Consider the following 22,358-nt stretch of genomic DNA (forward strand, 5'->3'; position numbering starts at 1 on the left):
AATATTTATATTTTGGAAAAATGATAGATTGGAGTCTTATAAAGATATAAAGGAGAGCTGTCTGCGTGTGTGTATTCGTATGTAGGAGCCATGGACAACTTTATGTCAGCAGCTCTCGAGTTGCTTCTAAAAAGGGACGTTTTTCACAAAGGACGGGAAAACAAGGAACATTGTTTATCATGCAGTTCTTTTCAATCATAATTTAGCTATATAACAGTGACACTTTGACACCGACATTAGCGAGGTATACGTAGATACACTGCAGCAACAGTGACGTCGACATAACAGGCGAATAGACAGCAAGGACTAAAAATTGGCAGGGTGGACAATGTATAGGATAAAGTAGCCATTCGGCAACAACTGCACAGGAAACCTTTGGGTATACATAGTATAGGGCGTAGAGGCTGCTGCAGCTGTGTATACATCAGACCCTCCACGAGAGCCAAGGAAAGACTGGAAACATATGACCAGATAAACAATTAACCCATTTGAGAGATTAATTCTCTCAATCAAAGATTTTTGGTCCATGCAGTCTAGCTAACGCTAGCGCTCTATAGCAAGAGCATAAAATTAATCAACAATGTTTCGCAATGTTATTTCAACATTTGTTTGTGCAGGAATATCTATAGAGAAACATGCAGACTCTGTATTAATTCTGATCTGAATACAAGACTTGCTGGATATTCAGGATGTGATCACTAGTCCTTTGATTTTCTTGGCACTTGATTTCTAGCAACATAATTTGCCCGGGTTTAACTATAGACTTCATGAATGCATGCAACGATAAATTAAATAACTACAACTAATAATAATAGAAATTTACTCACACTAATGCCAAGTATAGCGAGGCTTCATAGACAACAGAAAGGGGCGTGGTCATATTCTCCTTCGATATCTAGCCGTGCGTGTGTACACGAACCTCAAATTTCTCCTCCCCACGACCATGTTTCATTATAATTTCAAAAAACCATTTCCGTGTCCGACTACAGATTGGTATAGGAACGATTCGTGCAAGTGACCAAACGACGAAGAAAATGCCTCACAAAGTTCCGTCGCCCCATCCTTTGTATTGTTAACTAGGGAATGTGTGTACTTGACAGCCAAGAAACACCTTCAGGAGGTGAATGCCACCTACAGTCAACTATTCACACGTCCCGTACACTAGGAGTAGGATCAATTCTACTGTACATGTTGATAGACAATGTTTGCAGATATCAATCACCAACGCGAGGCGCCTACAGATACCGTAAAACTAGTAAAGACGGCGAGTCTGATCTACACCCGAATTTGGCTCGCGTACGCCGAATCCATAGATCTCGAATGTGAAGCTGTCCAGTATGGGAGGAGAGTGGGAGGAGCCCGGCCATCACGTGCAGAAAGCAGTCTGGAGTACCGAGGCTATCGTTCTGGTTGACATCAACTTATTCTCCAAAGCGACCAATCACATCACGCGACCGATAAGTGACCGTTCATTCAAACATCTTCCTTCGAACGATGAGCAGTAACGCAAGGTAGGCTTTCAAATCAGTCTTCGAACACGCGCAACGTAAAAATGTGATTATTTCAGGGACGACCTGAGGGCTGGTCTCTTCAAATGTGTCGAGTCGGGCCTGCAGCGCATCGAAAATTTGTGGGCGGCAATCGGATTTAGTGAGGAACAGCGCTGCGAGAGGATGAAAGTTGTATTTGAGCAGACCCAGGTTTGAATACGTTCGTTAGTGCACGATTCGTCGCGTACAGTTTTTGTGGGGTTTGGTGTGTTCGGTTTGGTAGTGGGATTTGCGACTTGGCGCTGCTGCTGAGGAGTTTGTTCTTTGTTATTGTTAGCTAATAGATGCGCTAAACTGTTGTGTTGGAGTAAACTGTGCATGCACCCAAACGGCTGGTCATTTGTTTAGGCCTGTGTCTCTATCTGTCTGTCTTCCTGTTTGTCTGTCTGTCTCTCAATACATAGGTACTGAAGCCACGCAAGAGAAAATCAAATGAGTTCTGTGATGACAGCAGAATTCCCGTGCGCGTGGCCAAGGTAAGGCTGCGCTACACTGTACATCCAACAGAATCTGAAGCCATCCAAGAGAAAAACAGACGTAGACATGTGCACAGAGTCGGCGGCAGCAAAGTGTGATTACACTTCAGTAACATCAATAAAGAAACGACGACACGGAAAACAACAAGAGCGTTCATCCAGATAAGGGAAATCAACATCGAACTTGGTATGACCCAAGAAGGGACAGAGGCAGATGCCAACAACGCAACAAAACTTGTTTGTCTGTCTGTCTGTCTGTCTTTTTGTTCATCCGTTTGTCTGTCAATGCTGCTGATTTTTAATAGATGAAGCAAACAGTTTTTTTACTGTCGTACTACAGAAGTGTAAGGCTACAATGTAGGGTAATTGGTCAGGAGATGGAGAGACAGTTTGTATAACAGAATTAAGGACTACAGTTTAAATGCATGGTTTTATGCCAACAAGTCAGCACAACATCTATTATTAATAGGCCTTATGCGCATTCCTAAGATTTAAATCAATACCTACTATAAAAAGCTGCGGTGGGACCAAAAATTTGTTTAGCATCTCATTTTTGAGTGTCACATTGCGTGTAGCTAGCAAACATGGGAATGTGATGTAAACTAGCAATAGCTGAACTTGCGTGCAGCTATCTATTTGCTGGAACAATGGTCACCAAACACGGATATATAGCCTGGATTTGAGGTCAGCAGTGAATACAGTCGTGGGGGAGCGCTAATTAGTCATGAATGTTCTTGTTCAGGTTGCTCTGCGTTGAACCTAGGGCATTACCTGCACGACTCTGAAGAGGACCCACTATACTAAGCAGGTTGTAAGCCTTGATTACGGGTGTTGACAGTTGTGTTGACTGTTGGTTGGCAGTGAGGACATTATGTCACTTACATCCAGATCTCTAGAAAACACCTGTCTAAAAAACTCTGATCTCACCAACGGATTCTAGTCAACACTAGAAACAACGGCGCGTTCTAACTAAAGCTATATGTAAGCTAAACGTCGAAACACATCCCTCAAGTCACGCAATACAACACAAAGCCAGCAATCTACCAAACAACCTACTCGAAGATCAGTTTACATGGTTCATTAGGTATTATAGATGATAGGCAATGTGACACTCGAAAATGAGACGCTAAAAGCATTTTTGGTCCCACCACAGCCTTATACAGTAGTTATTGATTTAAATCGTACGAATTCACACAAGGCCTATTAATCATTGCAACTGCTTAGTCTGGTTTTAAAGTGATATTGTATGTACTTTACAGTTTGAGCCAGAATAAAGAAATCTGTCTTCTTGCTTGTTTATTGTTTCTCTTTGTCTTTTTGTTCAAGTTTGTACGTCTGTCTGTTTTAGTTGTAATTGTCTTTATCAGAAAGTATCATGCTTACTATAGAGTCTGTTTGAAAAAATGGGTTTAGTACATCTTGCCCTTAGCAGTGCCTTCCGAATACTTACCTTTGTGTGTACACAACTGGTCTAAACAGAGAACTATTGACACACCAAACATACTGTTGCTAATTCTATTCTATTGGTTAGCCAATCCATGTAATTTGTTTGTGTCTACATGTTGCAAGCCTTTCAAATGGTGCAAATTTTACCTTACAGTAGGCTACGCTTACTTGTTTCAGACGTCTCGGTTTTCCTTGAGGTTCCTCCATTTCTCGAACATACCTTAGTCGAGTTTGTTATGATTTTGTGTTAATATGTTGTTTTACCGTATACTAGGACTTATTCAGTACTCTGTGTGACGAAGAAGAAACTCTTAAGAATGACATCAAATTGAAAATCGACCAGTACAGAGACGAGGCAACCAGTTTGTTTAGCGAGTTGGACTTGGAACCCGATATGGTCAGCAGTTGCTTGCAATTTTACTAATTTTTAGACATTTTTATTGTATTTGTCAAAAGCATGTGTTTGTGTTGAGTCGTAACACTACTGACCAATGAACATTGACTTTCCTAATTTTTGCCTTTGCCTGGTGACCAGAATTAATATTAACACAGATGATGAGGTTTTAAATTGTATTTATACCAGCAAATGATCTTTACAGAAATGCTGCATTTGTAATCAGTTTTAGTATGCTTTGTTTTGTAGCCGGCACCTGGAAGTCTTGCTCTAGTTAACATGGAGCAGTGCCTAAGAACAAAGCTAGAGAGTTTAGATAAGGAGAAGTATACCAGATTAAAGACCTATAAGTGTGCAAAGGAGTCTGAAGAATCACTGTGTGAGACACTGGGACTGCAAGCAGGAGAGGAAAGGCCAAGAACTCCAGTTGGCATTCCAAGTGTCGAGTTCTTGGAGAAGTTGAAGGAAAGAGTTCACATGTTAGAAGAGGAAAAGGTTTGTCGATGGCTGTTGTATTATGAGATGCATGGGATGCATTCCTCCAATACAATAGTCTAGTGTATTGTGAGATGCATTCTTCCAATGCAATAATTTAGTGTATTGTGAGATGCATCCCTCCAATACAATAGTCTAATATGTTTTTTCCAGGAGCGTAGAGTTGCTACGTATTGCACCATTCAAGAGTCGATACTGCAGTTGTGGAAAGAGTTGGAGAAAGAGCCACAAAATGATTTTGAAATTTCGATTGCATCATTTGGAGCTGAGTCATTTCTATTATCTGACAACAATCTAGAAAGAATACAAGACCTCTGTCAAGAAGTACGTACACATGGTTTTGATTCTGTCTGTCTGTTGGTCTGTTAATTTGTCTGTTTGTCTGTCTGTTTGTATCTGGTGGTTTCCTTTTTAAAGCTGTTCAGTCATTGTAGACCGTATTGCCAGGGGCCACAAGATGTGCCCTTAATTAAGTGAAGATGAATAAAACAATTCTCTGTCTGTCTGTCTGTCTATGTTTGTTTCTTTGTTTGCATACTGCATTATAAAGCTGTTTGTTTTTCTGTTAGTATCTGGTGGTTTCCTTTTTAAAGCTGTTTTGCAGTCATTGTAGACTGTATTGGCAGGGCCACAAGATATGCCCTGAAGTGAAGATGAATATAACAACTCTCTCTGTCTGTTTGTCTGTCTAAGTTTGTTTCTTTGTTTGTTTGCATATTATAATTGCATCATGCAGCCATTTGAATGATTTATGTACTGTTTTCTTATTTCAGCTACAGAAGGAATTTGATAATTTAGAACACACAGCAGTCAGTCTAAGAAACACTGTTGTGTCGATGTGGCAGAGACTTAACATTCCGGAGGACGAGAGAATTGAATTTACGAAGAACTGTCAAGGATGTAAACCAGCCATCATAAAAAAGGTTGCAAACTGCAAAACGTGAAAAGAATGTGTGTGTGTGTGTGTGTGTGTGTGTGTGTGTGTGTGTGTGTGTGTGTGTGTGTCACTGTGTGTGTGTGCGTATGTTTGCATCCTTCTCTTTTATTTTAGTTGAGACGGGAACTTGAGCGTCTTGAAGAGATAAAGAGACTCAATATGAGATCGTTTATCAATGCAACACGGTCTGTAGCAAATGACAAGAAGACAGCCATATATAAAGATAGATAGATAGATATGTTTCTATTTCTTAGGGACGAATTGAAAAGAGTATGGGATGCTTGTATGTTTGGAGTAGAGCAGAGACAAGAATTTGCTATGATTAATAGTGGTGAGTGTAATTATTGCAGTTACAGACAGACAAACAGATTTTAGATGTACCCTACTGCTCCTAATGTTTTTCAAGACTAATTCCTTTTGAGACTTCAAACATAATTTAGAATTTTTTCATTAGTAATTTTTTTATTTAATTAGCCAGGAGTAGATTGATGGAAAGTTTTATCAAAACTTCTCAGCTGTAGAAAGTGCAGGCCTCTTGATCTTCAGTCCATTTCATATTACCTTTCTTTGATCTCGTTTGATCATTCATAGTCGTGGGTGTTGATCTGGCAGTGTGCACGTGGCAGCAGTTGTTAAAATTCAAGTGCTGAAAGACAGGCTGGTGTGGCCTTCTTCTGCCATCCAACATGACGTACAAATTCTTTTCATCCACTGACAAGATTGAGTGATCTCTCAACGACACTCAGCACAATACTACGACAAAGTTTTCTACTAGTTGACTCTCCACAGAATTGGTATATCGTACGGGAAGTGGTAATGGCAATTCGCTTTGAAGCCGAAGTTGAGAAGAGAATTTGCTTGCTTTTTGCCAAGTTGGCATCTTGAGCTGCACACCTTCATCTAGCGGCCATTTTTGATACGTTTTATGTGCACACGCTCAAAAACAAAAAGCCCAGACAGCCAACAATTTTCAAAATCAAAATATTATTTTCCTGTTATCTTATTATTTTTCGAAGGCAAGATTTTCTAAAAGATTATTACTTGAAAAACATTAGGAGCAGTAGGGTACCTAGAGACCTTGAGTCCTAAAATTTTAACTAGAATTTGCTGGATGTTGTGCTTATTGTAGCCTGTTAGTATAGCATCTTGTATAAGAAATATACGAATTGACAGACAGACAAACTGACAGACAGACAAAGAAATACATTCATTGATCTCAGCCTTGCAGATTGTTCATTAGTGTGAGAGCGTATTACAGTTTAACAAGCATGTTTATTTATCGTATTTTGTTTTTGTACATTAGATGAAACAACAGATGCTGTTCTTGATGCTCATGAGTGTGAAGTGCAGCGAGTGAAAGAGTTGTATGAGAACACGAAGGATCTTTACGAATTGGTTAAGAAACGACGAACGATGTTTACACGCTATCTGGAGCTCAGAGATAATGCCAACAACCCTGACAAGTTCAAGAACAGGGGAGGAAGGCTTTTGAGAGAGCAGACCGAAAGGAAGATGCTGCAAAAAGAGATTCCGAAGGTGAAGTACAGTTATATGTTGACTTGCAGGCTGTTTGTTTGTTTGTTTGTCTATCTGTTTGTCTGTGTTTGTTTGTCTATCTGTTTGTCTGTCTGTTTGTTTGTCTGTATTTCATTTATTTTCAACACCACTACTACCATACAGTGAATATCAGTAAAAGGCACCACAGCTAAATAATGAGTTACACAAGTCAAATTAACTGAAACAAAGTTGTAGTGAATAAACATCTAATACAGTCAATGTTCTTCACTTGACGGCTAATCTTCTTTTATAAAACTTTAGCATTACATGATTGCAGAGCAACTGATAAGCATCGCCTCCAATAATTCTTAAAATTTTCTTACCAGATTCATCAACCGATTTCTCAGACAGTTGATAAAGATACTTGTGAGCTTCTCAGCTCTAACACCCAAAGTGTTCCAGTACTAAGGAAATGGTTTTTGCGTGTCCTCCTGCTGCTAGTATCTTGTCCTTATACTTTTTCTCTTTCAATTCTTCTCTGGCTTGTGCTGCAAATCCATCTTGCTCTGCTGCTCTTTCAATTATGTCTTGATTCCAAGGGAGAGCCAGTGAAATATCAAGATCATACGATGTCCCAATGCAAACATGATTGAAGCATCAAAAACTGAAATGTGTGGTCGGTCGTTGCTGTTAATTTACTCAACATGATGAGGGATTGAAAGTGTTTTTAAACAATCAACCCAGACACCAGTGATGGCGTTGTGTACCAAACAAGGCCACCTCCTGTTTTGCAAGTAAGAAGGTGAAAACCATGTTCATCAAGCCTTCAGCCACATTCACAGTGTCTTAAACGAGATGACAGTGGCATTCTACATCTCAACCTCACGTGTGTTGCCAAACAGTAATCACCAGAACTAATTAAGTGCAAACTTTGTGGAAGTGGGAATAGCATCCAACCATTCCTTTGCACCCCTCCCTTGAAGAGATCTCAGACTAACCCTATCTCTCTTAGACTCCTCCAATCCTTGTATAAATGTTGAGAGTGTGCTTGGTACACTCCAATCTTAGTTTGCGTTGGAGATTTCCGTGTTTGTTTGTTTGTATGTTTTTTTGTCTTTATTTGTCGATCAATCATGCTTGCCGTTTGTAGCTAGAAAAAGGGCTGAAAACTCAGATCACTGAATGGGAAAGTGCACAGCAGCAATACTTCATAGTGAATGACTGGCGTTACCTTGACACAATCACGTCTGACTGGAAGCAGTTAAAAGAAGAAAAAGAAAGAGCAAAAGTTGACAGAGTATTGATATACGAATGCATTGGATTATTGAGAGAATTCTTGTAGGGACATGTTGATGTTCTTTCCTTAGCGTAAACAGAAAGAGCTTCAGATGGAAGAGGAAACGATGTATGGCAGTAAACCAGCAACTACACCACTCAAAAGGTACATGATCGTTTGTTGTGTGTGTGTGTGTGTGTGTGTGTGTGTGTGTGTGTGTGTGTGTGTGTGTGAACTTCTCGTATTAATTATTAATTAGTTTATACCGAGTTTTAATGCTCTAATGGCAACAGACAGTTTTTGCATTATAGAAAAGCTACTGGGCCGGTGTCTGCAAGTCCTGCATGTAAGGTCTCAAAGGTGAACAACATAAATTCAGAATAATTAATATTACATTACATGTGTGAGGTCTGGACACCATGGTATAGCCTATTGAGCATGCGTAACTATCAAATAAATGTTAGTGAGTCTGTAGATGAAGTAGAATTTTAATATCAACATTTAATTGTACTTGTGACTTTGTCAACTAAAATGTGCTTTTCTTTTGTTTAGTTGGCTCACAAAAGTACGCCGTTGTTGGCCCATTCCAGTCTTCAGTCACCACGAGTTCGATCAAAGAGAGCAGCTGCTGCCGCTGCTATCTCTAAAATGACTGGACCACGAGTGAGAATATGGAATGGTAGATTGTGTTGTCTGGATGATACAAGTTGTTTTGTTTGTTTGTATGTTTTGTATTTGTCTGTCTGTTTGTCTAGGTTTCTGTTTGTGTTTGTGTTTATGTCATTTTGTGTCTGTTTGTTTGTTTGTTTCACAGCGGTTTTTCATCTATGCCTGCTCGTTCATTGCTCAGACAAACGTAGATCGCAAACTGAGTGTTGCTGCTGCAGGTGTTGTTATCAGAACGCTAAAACAAATATGACGTCACGATATGACATCTGCTACACGCTTGTTGTTGTGTTCATTATCAATTTTGATAGCCCACCAATGACCTCTTACCCCACCCGAATGCAGTGGGATAAGTGACGGCAGCAGAACAAATTAAACTATAGAAAGCACTTCCCCAGACCCTTTCTTGCCGAAAGGATGTACGTGAGAAGGGCCTGCCTACGCGAGACTAGTCTGTCTGTGTGTATGTCTGTCTGTTTATCTGTTTACTGTTCCGACAAGTTTCCATTACTATGTCAGCCGCATCCATATTGAAGTTTTATTTACAGACACCTAATCGGACAGCAGCACTGCAGGCAGCAAGAAGGAAGATAGCAATGGATCAAAACTTCAGTGTCAATGATACAACACAGGAACGTGCAAAAGTGGACTCATCTATATCATCTCATGGAACTTATACTGATTTTACGGTAGGAAGGCAGCAATGGGTTTCAACATTGACATTTTCATGGTAAAGTCTGTTGTTGTTTAGCGCATACTAAACAAGCCAGAATCTGCAATGTTGAGAAGCAGCATCATCAGCAATAAGAAAGATTGATCATCGTATCTAGAAGTAGCCATTGTAGACTGTATAGTTTTAGTTTAGTGTCGCTACATTTCATCTCGCTTGTTTTGAATATTTAGATTTTGGGGAAAATGATGAAATGGTATTCTAAATACGCTGACCGCCGAGCGTTCTAATTAAAAGTAAACCTGAATACTTAGCTCGCGCACGCTAAAATTTTTGTAGCCTCGAATTTCCAGACTAGTTAGCGCATGAAGCAACACTGTTGTTAGCGCCCAATTCACTTTGCTTGACATTTCTGTGGCTACATTAGTCTGTTCTATTGTTAGTTATTATTAAAAAGTTTCAAAGCCTACACAGGTAGCTTTTTGTCGCGAGGCTCAATCAGCTGCTAATTTAGAGAGCAGACCTCGTGCAATGGTACTTAGTGCAAGCTAAAAATTATACATGTATGTTACTTATTGATAACAAATCGCTGAATAGCCGCGAACGAGTGGTCGCTATTGTACTAAAAAGCCCGGAAGTTTGATGGCTACGTGAGACTATAATTATAGTCAATAATTACAATTTTATTATTCTGGTGTTGCACAGCATGATATCAAATGTAAATTTTAGAAGTGTGTTGATACCTAAATGACATCATTGGCATTTGATATGCTTGGAAAACAGTCAATTACAATCTTACAGAATATTTTAAATATCATTTTGTGGTGTCAAATAAATAATTATCTACAGGCAATAACAAATTACTGTCTTTCACATCCGGGACCGCAAAAGGTGTGACTAACGCGCGCAAACTACAGTAAACATATCACGTGAACATTGTAATTGCAATGGAAGTAGTTGGTGAATACTGTTTCGAACGGAAAGACCTGCTGGGGCATGGAGCGTTCGCCATTGTCTTTAAAGGACACAAGCAAACCGTAAGAGACATCACGAGCAAATCTTTTCACTGATATCCAACGTGTATCTCGATTTCTCTTGCTAGCATCCGGACTTTACAGTGGCTGTCAAGCGTATTACGGTAAAACATGCTCAAGCAAAGACGCAAGCTGCGCTAGAGAAAGAAATGGAGATTTTGAAAGTAAGTATGAAAACGTCACTGTTCTTGGCAACGCACCTATTACCAGGCTGCATGACGTCATATTACCCACTGATGTCGCGTGACTGTTGCGATTTTTGTAGAAAGTGCAACACGAGAATGTGGTCCGTCTGTATCACTACCAGGTGAGTATTGTATAAACGTTGTAGACTGTTATAGACCTAATGTGTAATCATATATTGATTGTAGAAGACGGAGAGCTACTTGTATCTTGTACTAGAGGTGAGGTTCGAGACTTTCGTGTTTAGAACACTCGAGATCGATGACCTTATTCGTTGGTTCACACATTGAAGGCTTGGGAGGTCCGCTTGTAATGTATTGTTAGTAGGAGTGAGATGGAGAGATAGGCATTTCTTCTGTTGACAATTAGTGCTAGAGGACCACCTGACTTGGAAGCTAGTAAGACTTCACACTTGGAAGAGACCCTTACTAACTCGATTATGCTAATCAGTGGGGATTATAACTTTTGTAAGTGGGTCAGAGACCACTCAATGTACAGTACACCTTCGATTATCCAGACAAATTCTGTGTCCCCCGACTTTTCGAGTTCTTGGATAAAGGAACTATATTACCCTACTGCTCCTAATGTTTTTCGAGACTAATTCTTTTTGAAGTTCCAAAATAATTTAGAATCTTTTTACGAATCCTAATTTTTTAGGTCTTGATGTGCAATATTAGTCATTTTTGATTTAATTTTTTAGTTATTTATACTTTCAAACTGATTCAATTCTCTAAACATTTCTAGTTGGCATCTTGAACTGCACACTTTCGTCTAGCGGCCATCTTTGACTATGTTTCACGCAAAAACCAAAAGCCCAGACAACCGACAATTTTCGAGATCAAAATATTATTTTTTTGTTATTCTATTATTTTTGAAGGCAAAATTTTGGAAAGATTATTACTAGAAAACAATATGAGCAGTAGGGTAATATTTCACTTTGTCCTAATACGCTGTAGGTACTGCACAGCCTCTCACAAATGAGCGAATACATAACAGAGAACATATAATCTAATAAATAGGCAGCTGTTGATGACTCTTCTAGTGATGTGAATGTACAGTAAGTGTGGAAACAGAGTGTGGTCTTGTACAGTGGAGGACAATTAGTTGATATTTATCAAATTTTGATTATCCGGACTTCTATCCTGTCTGCGGGAGAAGTGCGGATAATCGAGGTGTACTGTAGTTGGACACAAGTTCTGTTTTAAGATTGACTTTATTGATAATAAATATTAATTATTAGAGTACATTAAATTAAATTAACTTTATTATTTAAATTATTTTAAATTAACATTATATGTTGTCATCATCCTCTAGGTAGGGTAAGTGGGGTCCTGACCCTCAACTGGGTGCCCACCAACCTGGCAGGTAAGGTCCAGAGAAGTACATGTTTCCGTGTAATCCATATGGCCCTAGTAACTGGCTTATCGATTATTGATTGTGTGCACTACGAGGATTTTGCCAGCTTTGAACAGCACGCCCAGTATCAACAACTACCAGGAAAGCACTGATCCTCATTGCCATCGATCTCCATGCCATATCACGGAAACTCCCTATTGACGGAAACAAGTCTATTCTCACAGACAGTGAGAAAGAACCATAATAAGACTCGTTTCATTATAATTATAAATTATTAATTATACCAAACTAAATTAAGTATCACCTGTAGGCAGATCTGTTGGCGGTGATGTGACGTCAATGGTACTGTACTCTGTTTGATCTAGCAGGTTTACGTTACCCTTGTGGTCTGAATTTGACTATATGGACATCAGTTTGTTTTGGTTGGACAAATGTCCAATGTCTGACTGTTATAATTCCCACTGCTAATGCTAGCAACCTAGCTTAATCTACTGTACTTTCAATTGCACTAATAAGATTGGCTACACTTGCTTACACAAGACTGCATTGTCGATTAGAATGTGGGAACCAATCACTTTGTCTTATTGTTAACTTAAATGTGGGGCAATTTAGGAATCTGAGATGGCATATTAAAGTGTGTGGTTACTAATTGAGTAATGAAATAAGTGGTCCTGTGACATGATATGTTATGAGACTGAAACGCCAGCACGCGGTTGAGCACATGAATATATGGGCTCATGAGGAGCAGACTAGATGCGAGTCTAGCTTTCTTGTTGGCTTTCACTTGAAGGTGTTGGATCTAGAATTACTGGCAGATTCTGAGCATGCATATTTACTCATGAGTGAAGGTAGTACATCAACACATAGACTACAGAATTATGTATGTAACCAAAAGAGTGGATAAAAAACTGAGACTGTCATCCATCAACAAAAATGACAGGACACATAGTACTTATGCTTGTAGATACTGATGTACTCGATTACAATTTTTCTTGCTATCAGACTATGAAGAACAACATCGACGTGTCGTACCAGTTCTACTCTAGAATGATTTTAGCACTTCTGGAAACGTTTGAAGTGACAGACAAAACTTGCTAAATGTGACATGGTTTGAATGTTACCAAGTTAAAATATTTTGTGAAAATCTTTACAGACCAAGTTTCCTCTTTTCTTGTCAGTAAACGCCGGACGTATTATTGTCTCTTTAGCTGGCCGATTATCGTCTCTTTAGCTGGCCGATTATCGTACAAGATTGGTGGGAATTTAGTTTATCAGTTTGCTAAAAATTGACAAAAAAACACATATTGGTGGATTTTATTTTGGCAGTTGGACATCCTTGTTGGCTAATTCATCTAAGCTTTACGGCCTCATGCTTATGTTTGACCTCTCTGCTACACAGGGTAGGCACAACGGACAGCAAGCAGGGGTTACCATCTTGTGGCCTCATTCTCATGACATACCACCACATCGCCATATGCATGATGCCTGATGCATGTGGGTGATAACGTTGAAATGACGTCACGATATCACAGTGGTCAAATGGCAGAATTTGTATTGGCGCTCGCTGGAAAATCCGGCAAACTATTCCCCATCAAAAGTTTGTTGTATACAGTAGTACTCTTTATTTTGTATTTTACTTAATTTTTTATACATAACAAACATATCATAGAGTTTCTACATGTTCAACAGTTGACTTTCTACTTTCCTTCTGAGTGCGACAATTCAGATGTGTATTTCAAACTTTTCGTTTAATTAACGTTATTGGTTTTGCAGTTTTGTAATGGTGGAGACTTGGCAGAGTATTTGCAAGGTACCGTGGCACACGATGTTGAATACATGGTCATTCTGTTATCGTCTCTGCTGTTTGTTGTTAGCAAAAAAGACGCTCAGCGAAGACACGATCAAGATATTTCTTCGACAGATTGGTAAGTTATTTAAATAAGAGTCAGTAGGAAAACTGCTTTCTTTGACGGGAGTGACATTTACAAGTGCATAGAGTGTGTACCGTACTGCTCCCCCAATGTTCTTTGAATAGTATTTTTTTGAAAATTTTACCCTTGAAAAACTATAGGATAAACCTTGAAAATCGTTGTATGTCCAGGCTTTTGCCTTTGCACACGCACACGAAACATTGTCAAACATGGCTGCATGACGGAAGTCTGCAGCTCAAGATGGCAACTTCACTTTCTGTGCGATATACTGTATACTGCTTCTGTAGAGAATCGACTGGTAGAAAACTTTTGCCGCAGTATTGTGTTGAGCGTCATTGACCTGTTTAGTGAATTGAATCATCTTGATAAAATAGAAAAAATAATTAATCAAAAAATGATTAATATTGCACATCAAAACTTCAAAAATTATAATATAAAAAATCAAAATTATTTTTGGAGCCTAAAAAGTCTCAGTCTTGAAAATGTTAGAAGCAGGTGCTTGTGAGGTAGTTTTTGACAAAATAGTGACATCTAATGAGTGATATCTGTCTCACATGCCAGCCAAGACATGCTAGGCTCATAATTTTGGACTTGGATGCTTGACAACAGAAAGCATATTTTTCTGAACGAACAACTTACAACAAATGTCATCACACGTGGTTTATGCAGTAAAACTTAACTAACTTTGCAAGTGGTTAATATCAACATTGTTTATTATCTCCATCAGTTGTACGTATGTATATGTTTTCTGTATTGCCTTATAGCATCTGCGATGGGTGCCATTCACGCGTTGGGTATAATTCATCGAGATCTCAAGCCACAGAACCTTCTACTCCATCATTCCAACAAGCCGAATCCGCATGTTCCGGCCAACATTACCGTGAAACTAGGTACGATGTCAAAGCAATGAAACACAGTGCTGTTGCCTCACTGGTTGCATTTGGTTACAGCTGATTTTGGGTTTGCTCGCTTTCTCGGTGAACAGAGCATGGCGGCTACTTTGTGTGGTTCTCCACTGTACATGGTATGTAAGATGGCTTACAGTAAATCATTGCAGAGGTATCTAACATCTAACACTAGGCAGCTAGATTGGCCAATGCTGAGACGTAGTAATAAAGTAATCAGAAAGCGATAACATACTGCCAATCGTCTCAGCGACGACACACTGTCATCGTGATGTTTGTGCATCTAGTCTTTAGGAAAGACCAATTAGATTACATGATGCTCGGATTCACCAGTCCAGTTTTGAGCTGACCAAGTAGAAATAAAATTTTGATGTGTACACACACACACACACACACACACACACACACACACACACACACACACACACACACACACAACTGCTAAACTAGTTGGCATAGCTTTGACTGCTTCACGTTGGAATTGGTATTGGAGACAAGATTTTTGACAGAATGGTTACATGGTGCAGATTACAACTGATGACATTTTTGGTAATGTATGATTATGATTTGGCCGATATTCTCAGAACGCGATTTCCAAGCTGGACACTCATATTCTTGTTGATAATATTGTATTGATGAATTGTAACATCTAAACAGGGGGCAGAAATTAGTGGCGGTAAATTTTTGAAATTTTTACTATTACAGTAGGATGTCACTTATGCAAACACTTTTGTTCTCTGACCCGTTCATAACTCTGCATAGTCCCGATAACTGACACCTACTTGACACACACACACACACACACACACACACACACACACACACACACACACACACACACACACACACACACACACACACAAGTCTGGGACTCCAAGGCTCAGTGTTGGTATGTTCTTGGGTAGTGATTTAATACTATTATTATATCCTACTGCTCCTAATGTTTCTCGAGTAATAATCTTTTTGAATATTTTTCCTTTGAAACATAATAGGATAACAGAAAATAATATTTTGGTCTCAAAATTGTCGATTGTCTGGGCTTTTGGTTTTTGTGTGTGCACACGAAACACATCGTCAAAAATGGCCGCTAGACGGTAGTGTGCAGCTCAAGATACCAACTAGAAATGTTTAGAGAATTGAATCAGTTTGAAAGAATAAATACACAAAAATTAAATCAAATGACTAGTTTTGCATATCAAGACCTCAAATTAGGATTCTCAAAAATTCTAAATTATTTTTGGAGTCTCGAAAGATTAGTCTTGAAAAACATTAAGAGCAGTAGGGTAGTACTTTTACCACACCAAGAAGCAAAATCAACAGATGACTCATTTTCGCTTCTTTTGCGGCTCTTGATGTTTTGACATGCCATACATGTGTACTCTGATGCTCAAGCGCATTACAGTTTAGTGTGCGCAAAGCTAGAGTGAATCCGAGGCACGCGTTATTCGGTAGACCGACACGTTTGATTAACTGGTGTTCAGATGACATCCTACTGTAGTTTGTAATACGAATCTTTCTCTACATGCTTTGTATTGCGTGTTCTTCTAATCGACATAGTTCTGATGTTTGATGTATATGTTGGTGCTTGTGTATGCAAAGTGCATGCTGTGAATGTATGTAGGCTCCTGAGGTGTTGATGTCGAAGCAGTACGATGCAAAATGTGATCTCTGGAGTATCGGCACGATTATTTATCAGTGTCTCACCGGGAAGGCTCCGTTCTATGTAAATGTGTTTGGACGTTGTCTACACTCTTTATGACTTACTGACATTTTATAATTGTAGGCTTCAACTCCTGCTGCTTTGAAAAAATTCTATGAAAATGAAAAGAATTTGGAAGTGGAGTGGGTGTGAGCACTATTAAGTTTATACAAACTCTAACATTGGTGTTGCTTTAGGCTTGACGGTTCGGTTTCTTCCGAGTTGCAAGATCTGCTGAGACATTTGTTGCGAAGAGATCCACGTTACAGAATTCCTTTCTGTCTGATGCTGTGACTATAGTGTGTGTTCTTGTGGTTATTGTTTATTTGTGTGTTGTAGCCGAGTTTTTCAGTCATCCATTTCTCGCAGAAAAGCGGCATGTTATCTGTAAGTTCTTTTGCTATTTTGTTTATGTGTACATGAACTAAATCGTTTGCTATTGTAAGACGCGTGCACACACACACACACACACACACACACACACACACACACACACACACACACACAGGGAGGGAGGAGGAGGGAGGGGAGAGGTAGTGACATCACGTCTTTGCATGTGTTTACCATGTTCTATTACTCTGGTTTCAAATCCAGCTGTCTATGCGCTGTACAGATCACTGCTTGTTGAAAAACTCTGATCGATTAGCAACTGGATCTTTTGCTTAATTAAGTGGCACACATAGTTTAGATTTAGTGGGTTGATATTAATGCCTCACAGTATGCACATTTAGTGGCTTCCTTGCGTCTTGTATCTTGTCAGAGCTTGGGTATCAAACTGTGTATCAATCACTGTAAGTGTTCTTAGGTAATAAGAAATGTAAGCAGAGCCATTTTTGTTAATATTATTTTGGTTTGATTGATCTGCTATAAATTGGTCAAATCATTGTTTGCCATAATGTCCCCATTACAATTTCTAGTTGTTCATTGTTTATGTACTTGTTATCGATATGCACTCAGTTACTTTGATGCCCACTTTGTAGTCAACAGATCAACTCAGAAATCTAGAGTACCTCATACATTAAAGCAGATTCTATTGCCATATGTCTTCAATTAAACGCCGCATTTTATCTATTGCTCGAATTTTGAAGGAAAATGGAGTCCTTTTTCTTTGAGGCATACGTGAGGCAAACGTTTCTTCAGACTACCCGGATACTGTTTCACCACACTGATGTCTCAAAGTGTGAAATGCGTATACCAGTATGTTCTCTTGAAAAATTATCAAAGCTACAGTGTGACACTCATGAAGCACGGACAGAGAGCCTTTAACAAATAGACGACGCCCTCAAATACATGCCATCCTTGTTTAAACGCCGCAGTTGAAGCCTTAGCTAAAACATAAACACGAGCGTTTAATCAAAGAAATACGGTATATGAATTTCTGTTAGCAACTGATGTCTTACAATCAATTATGACATTTTGTTAATGGTTGTTAATTAAATCTACATCAACAAAATTTAGTATTTTTCATGAACGTATTGGAATAATTTACAAATGTATCAATTCTTTGTTGTAGCTTCTGAACCTGTTCCAATTCAGTCTGCAGTTGACACTCCGTTCGGCGTTGATTCTGTAAACAGTGATTCATGTAATTGTTTGACACCGAACACGTCTAATGCTCTTGATTGACTGCAGTTTCCGATTGAAAACGAGTTTGCTAACGTCCATGCAAATCACGCCGAGTCTCCGTTGCTATCAGATGCGACATGTGAGGACTTGTATCATCCGTCGTCGTACCAGCCGCCGTCTCTCTGTCGAGGAATGGGTCAGACTGGTGATGTTGAACTGTTGGCTGAAGAAGACAGCTTTCAACACGATGAGTCACTTGATGCAGAGAGCGACTTAGACGTGAGGCTTACGATGATATGTTCTGTATACTAGTATTGAAGAGATAGTTTTATTGTATTACAGGGATACGTGATGGTGCAGAGATGTCATCAATCACCGAGTAAGATGTGCCTGTTAAACGTCTGTTTGTATGTTGTGTTGATCTCTCTCTATGAAATACGTTCTTACTAATACGTGTTCTTTATGAATGAGCTCACCATTGGCATACTAATTAACTCGAGGCGATAACAATGAACACATGTGCTGCATTCCAATTGTCTGTCCATTTGTTTCTTGACCCACAGGCGCACTAACTAACCTTAGTGCATGCGCACCTCGGGTCATGATCAATGACTCTGCTAGAGCAGTTTGTTGAGTAATTTCTCTTATGTTGAGCATTCTCGTGACCGATGTGCAATTACAGTTTTAGTTTGTCTGTTTTTGTGGTGGCTTGTTGACTACCGTATTTCTTTGATTAAACGCCACGGTGTTTATATTTTTAGTTAGGGTTTCAATGGCGGCATTTAAACGAGGGAGACATTTATTTATTTGTTAAAGGCTCTTTCCTTGCTTTATAGTATTATTAGGAGTGTGTACGTGTACACGTTGTAGGTTTGATATCTTTTCAAGAGAACATGCAACACTTACGATACTGATGTACGCACATTTCACAGTTTGAGACGTCATGTGGTGAAACAGTGTCCAAGTAGTCCCAAAAAACGTTTGCCTCACGTATGCCTCCAAAGAAGTCGTGTGATTTTTCCTTCAAACTTTGAGCTATTGAAATGCGATGGCAGCATTTATTCAAGGACGTTGTTTAGATTTTATCTGTACTCTCAGCTGCAGCATTTATATGAGGGAGGCATTTAATGAAGAAATACGGTATTCTAGTGCTTTTATACTTGCCTGCTCAATTTGCTTGTTTGTCAGTCCGGTTTGTCACCGTAGAACATGTAGCTGTCGTTTGTATTCTGTTTGATCGTTATGGGAGTGTTGGTATTTGTAGAAGGACACAGACAGAAGAGCATCGACAGTCAGTATGGAATTTCTCTCAGCTTGTTTGAGAAATCGTTCTCATCCAGCCCACCTTGTGCTGTGTCTCCACCGACGTCTACTGCTTCCAACCACCCGTCGTCTAAGCCTCGTACTGTGCAGGCCAGTCGTCATTTATCTCCTCATGCGTCGCCACAAGCAACAGCGCAAACACTTGAACATTATTCTTCGCCGTTTTCTTCCCTTTCCGGTCTGACTTCCTATAGTCACAGTTCACCGCTCTCTGAACCGGCATCTCTTCCATCATTTCCTATGACTCCAGGAAAAGAAACGGGGCCACTCAGAAGATTGTTTTCACACGCAGGATTGTCACCTCCGATGCAGGAACGTTACAAGCCTATCCACACGGCATTTGATTCGGCCAATCGAGTGAAGTTTGGTAATAACAGTCCAACCGCATACGCTCGATCTGCTTCGAGTAGAAGATATGGTAGAAGAAGACGTGGACAGACTGCCAGTCCTAATGTTGCCGAGCAATTGCATCGTATTTCATTTCAAGATCAAGCTTTTCATAGGAACTGCACTAGTCCGGTTCCAAACCAACCAATACATCGTTCGCATACAGACCCTTGCTTTCTACATTTGCAGGGACAATTTGGTACGTCTCCACCGATGAGGCCTCTGGATGCAGGATTTGCTACATCTCAACGAGTTTATCGGCACTGTTCTGTTCCCGGTTCATTTTCTCCTAGTCCTAGTAGAGCCTTGCTGATTGGCACATCACCACCGATCATGGAAGGGACGGTAGAGTTTCGGGCACCACATTTGTCAGAGGAAACAATAATGGACGTGAGTACTGTTATCTAGCTACTATGCAGTTGATGTACTTGGTTGTGCTATGTTTTGATTTCTGTTTCCTACTTTAGTTGTTGTTGTTTGTCAGATATTGTGTCGATACTGTACTTGCTTGATATTACCCCACCCCAATGGTTGGCCAGAGTCAATGATCAAGTATGGGATGAAGTCTTTCTAAAAAAATTGACATCTAAAGTTGTTAATTGGCAAATTGATTGATTAATTAAACTTAAACAGCATGCTGCTATACTAGTAAAGCTTCAAACCACCACCACTACCTAAAATATAGAAACCTAATCTTTTATCACCTTCAACATGTGGTCGACAGGCATTAAAGAACATCAGCGTTTCTACAGGAGCAAATCTAGCAAACAGTCATTGTGGAAAGCACCGATTAGCACTAATTAAAGGACTAAGAGGTGTCAAAATCTTAGAGCCTTCGCCAAAGTAGGGGCTGGGAGTTTACTTGAACCCTGGAGTAACAATCAAGCAAGTACAGTATTTGATGCTTTGTTTGTGCTTGTTTGTTTATTTATTGGCTTGTCTATCTGTTGTGTCTCTTGCCGTCTGCTAGCTTGTTTTCATTAAAGAAGAATTGCTAAATTATGACATTCTTGAGCTGATGCTTTGTCATATATCCATTTGGTTTATAACTTTGACAGGAGAATAGCCATGTAATTGTTATTTAGTGTGTATTCATGTGATGAAGATTCACCAACTGAAATATTGTGACGAATTCCTTTTAAGGGCAACTTACAAATGTTTTTATGCTTTGATATGATTTTGTGTGGCACAGACTGCTCAGAAATTACATCTTTGTGTGTTTCTGTGTTTGTTTTCATATGCTACTCGCTTGCTTGTCCAACTGCCATTTATTTGCTGCCATATCTCATTCATTCTACATACTTTCTCATTTTTGTTTGTCTCTACTGTCATGATTATTATAATTTGTGGTATTTAATTGGTGTTGCAATATCGTATAGGCATCGCAAACTGAGACAATGCGTCAACTGTCATTCACTTATGAGTATGTTTCTGAAATTATCAACATTGCTCAGTCACGAGCCAGTCTGATAGGAAGTCTTATTAGCTCATCGTCGTCGTCATCTCAGAGAGGCGATGTAGGCTGTTTGAACACTGTCGTGACTGCATGAAAAATTTATAATCGTTTTATACAGAATTTGGCTGACCAACTGGGTGCTGTTGGTAGCAACAGAAGGTTAGTGATGAGTTTCATGAAGTCGAGTCGTATGATGTTTACTCAATCTCGATGTTTTGCCAGGATTGAAGAGCAGTTGGCATTGTATCAGTTTGCTTTAGGTTTGCTGTCAAATACTCTTCAAATAGCAAAGAAAGAAATAGAAGATGGCCGACTTATGAAATCATCTAATGTTAAGAGAAGTAAGTCGAATGTATTTTGTACAATGTGCTGCATATGTGTCACGGAGTGGGATGCTTTCGTCAGCTGTAAAGCAACTCGTTGAACTTCGTACACGTTGTATTACTCGATACAAGAAACTGCTTGCTGTAGACTTTTCTACAGTGAGATTGGTACTAGTGTTCAATACTATCACGTTTTTCTTGTTTCTCAACATGTTGCTTTTGCAGCCTGTAGCAGAGAAGTTGGCATTTCTACAAGCTTTGCAGTTGGTTAGTTGATGTTTAGTGTGATATAATAAATATAGTATTATTTACATGATACGGTGTCAATCATTTTGTAGTGCCAAGAATGTGTTGATAAAGAGACGATGTCTGATGGGATTGCCGTTAACGTATGAACTGATGTGATTGTTTTGTTATTGTATGGTTTTGATGCATTGCATTATAGTGTTCTGATTACTCGAGGGCAATGATTTTGCTGAGAGGTTTACTCGACAATAGTGAAGATTTGTATGACAAAGACGTGCTTGATAAAAGTAAGCAATTGGGACATTGTACACATGTACCATGTCAGTAAGTTGTTTATCTATTGTCTCCTACTGCTAGGTATTTCTGTACTCAGTCAACACATGATGACATTGAGAAGCTCATGTACAACATCTGCTGAGATAGATTAATTACTGTACTGAACCTTTTTAAGACTATTTCGTATCTGATAAGAACACATAATAATAAATTTTAGCCAGACAATGGGTAATGTATATTACCACATACTATTAGTATGTATTAGA

At 39.3% G+C, this 22,358-nt stretch overlaps 2 protein-coding genes across 5 annotated transcripts; both read left to right on the forward strand.

The window, feature by feature from the left end:
- Positions 1-1,346: 1,346 nt before the first annotated feature.
- Positions 1,347-9,670, forward strand: LOC134182569 (protein regulator of cytokinesis 1-like). The gene is made up of 15 exons (XM_062649992.1): positions 1,347-1,511; positions 1,568-1,700; positions 3,747-3,869; positions 4,116-4,361; positions 4,515-4,685; positions 5,135-5,284; positions 5,413-5,483; positions 5,553-5,629; positions 6,602-6,834; positions 7,946-8,092; positions 8,163-8,236; positions 8,383-8,431; positions 8,624-8,734; positions 9,286-9,426; positions 9,489-9,670. The coding sequence occupies exons 1-15, from the start codon at positions 1,495-1,497 to the stop codon at positions 9,552-9,554; spliced, it is 1,809 nt and encodes a 602-aa protein (XP_062505976.1). The 5' UTR covers positions 1,347-1,494; the 3' UTR covers positions 9,555-9,670.
- A 643-nt stretch (positions 9,671-10,313) lies between these two features.
- On the forward strand, positions 10,314-22,315 carry LOC134178579 (serine/threonine-protein kinase ULK2-like). Of its 4 annotated transcripts, XM_062645457.1 has the most exons (24): positions 10,314-10,444; positions 10,510-10,605; positions 10,707-10,748; positions 10,813-10,845; positions 13,754-13,790; positions 13,855-13,905; positions 14,676-14,801; positions 14,862-14,935; positions 16,438-16,539; positions 16,600-16,658; positions 16,713-16,795; positions 16,855-16,902; positions 18,029-18,084; positions 18,148-18,360; positions 18,424-18,460; positions 19,346-20,181; positions 21,171-21,308; positions 21,366-21,406; positions 21,470-21,588; positions 21,653-21,738; positions 21,796-21,837; positions 21,909-21,959; positions 22,016-22,103; positions 22,174-22,315. In XM_062645457.1, exons 1-24 carry the CDS (start codon positions 10,355-10,357, stop codon positions 22,242-22,244), a joined length of 2,619 nt encoding a protein of 872 aa, XP_062501441.1. In that variant the 5' UTR covers positions 10,314-10,354; the 3' UTR covers positions 22,245-22,315. The 4 variants fall into 4 exon arrangements, 3 of the variants coding, with proteins under 3 accessions (XP_062501441.1, XP_062501435.1, XP_062501439.1); XR_009969647.1 differs by lacking the exon at positions 21,653-21,738 and having other exon boundaries at positions 22,174-22,228; XM_062645451.1 differs by having other exon boundaries at positions 21,653-21,837.
- Positions 22,316-22,358: the final 43 nt, after the last annotated feature.

Source organism: Corticium candelabrum, chromosome 1 (genome assembly GCF_963422355.1).
Source record: "Corticium candelabrum chromosome 1, ooCorCand1.1, whole genome shotgun sequence".
Classification (NCBI taxonomy): domain Eukaryota; kingdom Metazoa; phylum Porifera; class Homoscleromorpha; order Homosclerophorida; family Plakinidae; genus Corticium; species Corticium candelabrum.

Excerpts from the sequence above, each read along its gene's own strand:
- LOC134182569 (XM_062649992.1), top strand. Across the intron at positions 3,870-4,115 it reads TGGACTTGGAACCCGATATG|CCGGCACCTGGAAGTCTTGC; the intron begins GTCAGCAGTTGC and ends TTTGTTTTGTAG. Across the intron at positions 8,237-8,382 it reads GCAACTACACCACTCAAAAG|AAAAGCTACTGGGCCGGTGT; the intron begins GTACATGATCGT and ends TTTGCATTATAG.
- LOC134178579 (XM_062645451.1), top strand. The coding sequence starts at position 10,355 with ATGGAAGTAGTTGGTGAATACTGTTTCGAACGGAAAGACCTGCTGGGG. Across the intron at positions 10,749-10,812 it reads TCCGTCTGTATCACTACCAG|AAGACGGAGAGCTACTTGTA; the intron begins GTGAGTATTGTA and ends TATTGATTGTAG. Across the intron at positions 21,838-21,908 it reads TTCTACAAGCTTTGCAGTTG|TGCCAAGAATGTGTTGATAA; the intron begins GTTAGTTGATGT and ends ATCATTTTGTAG.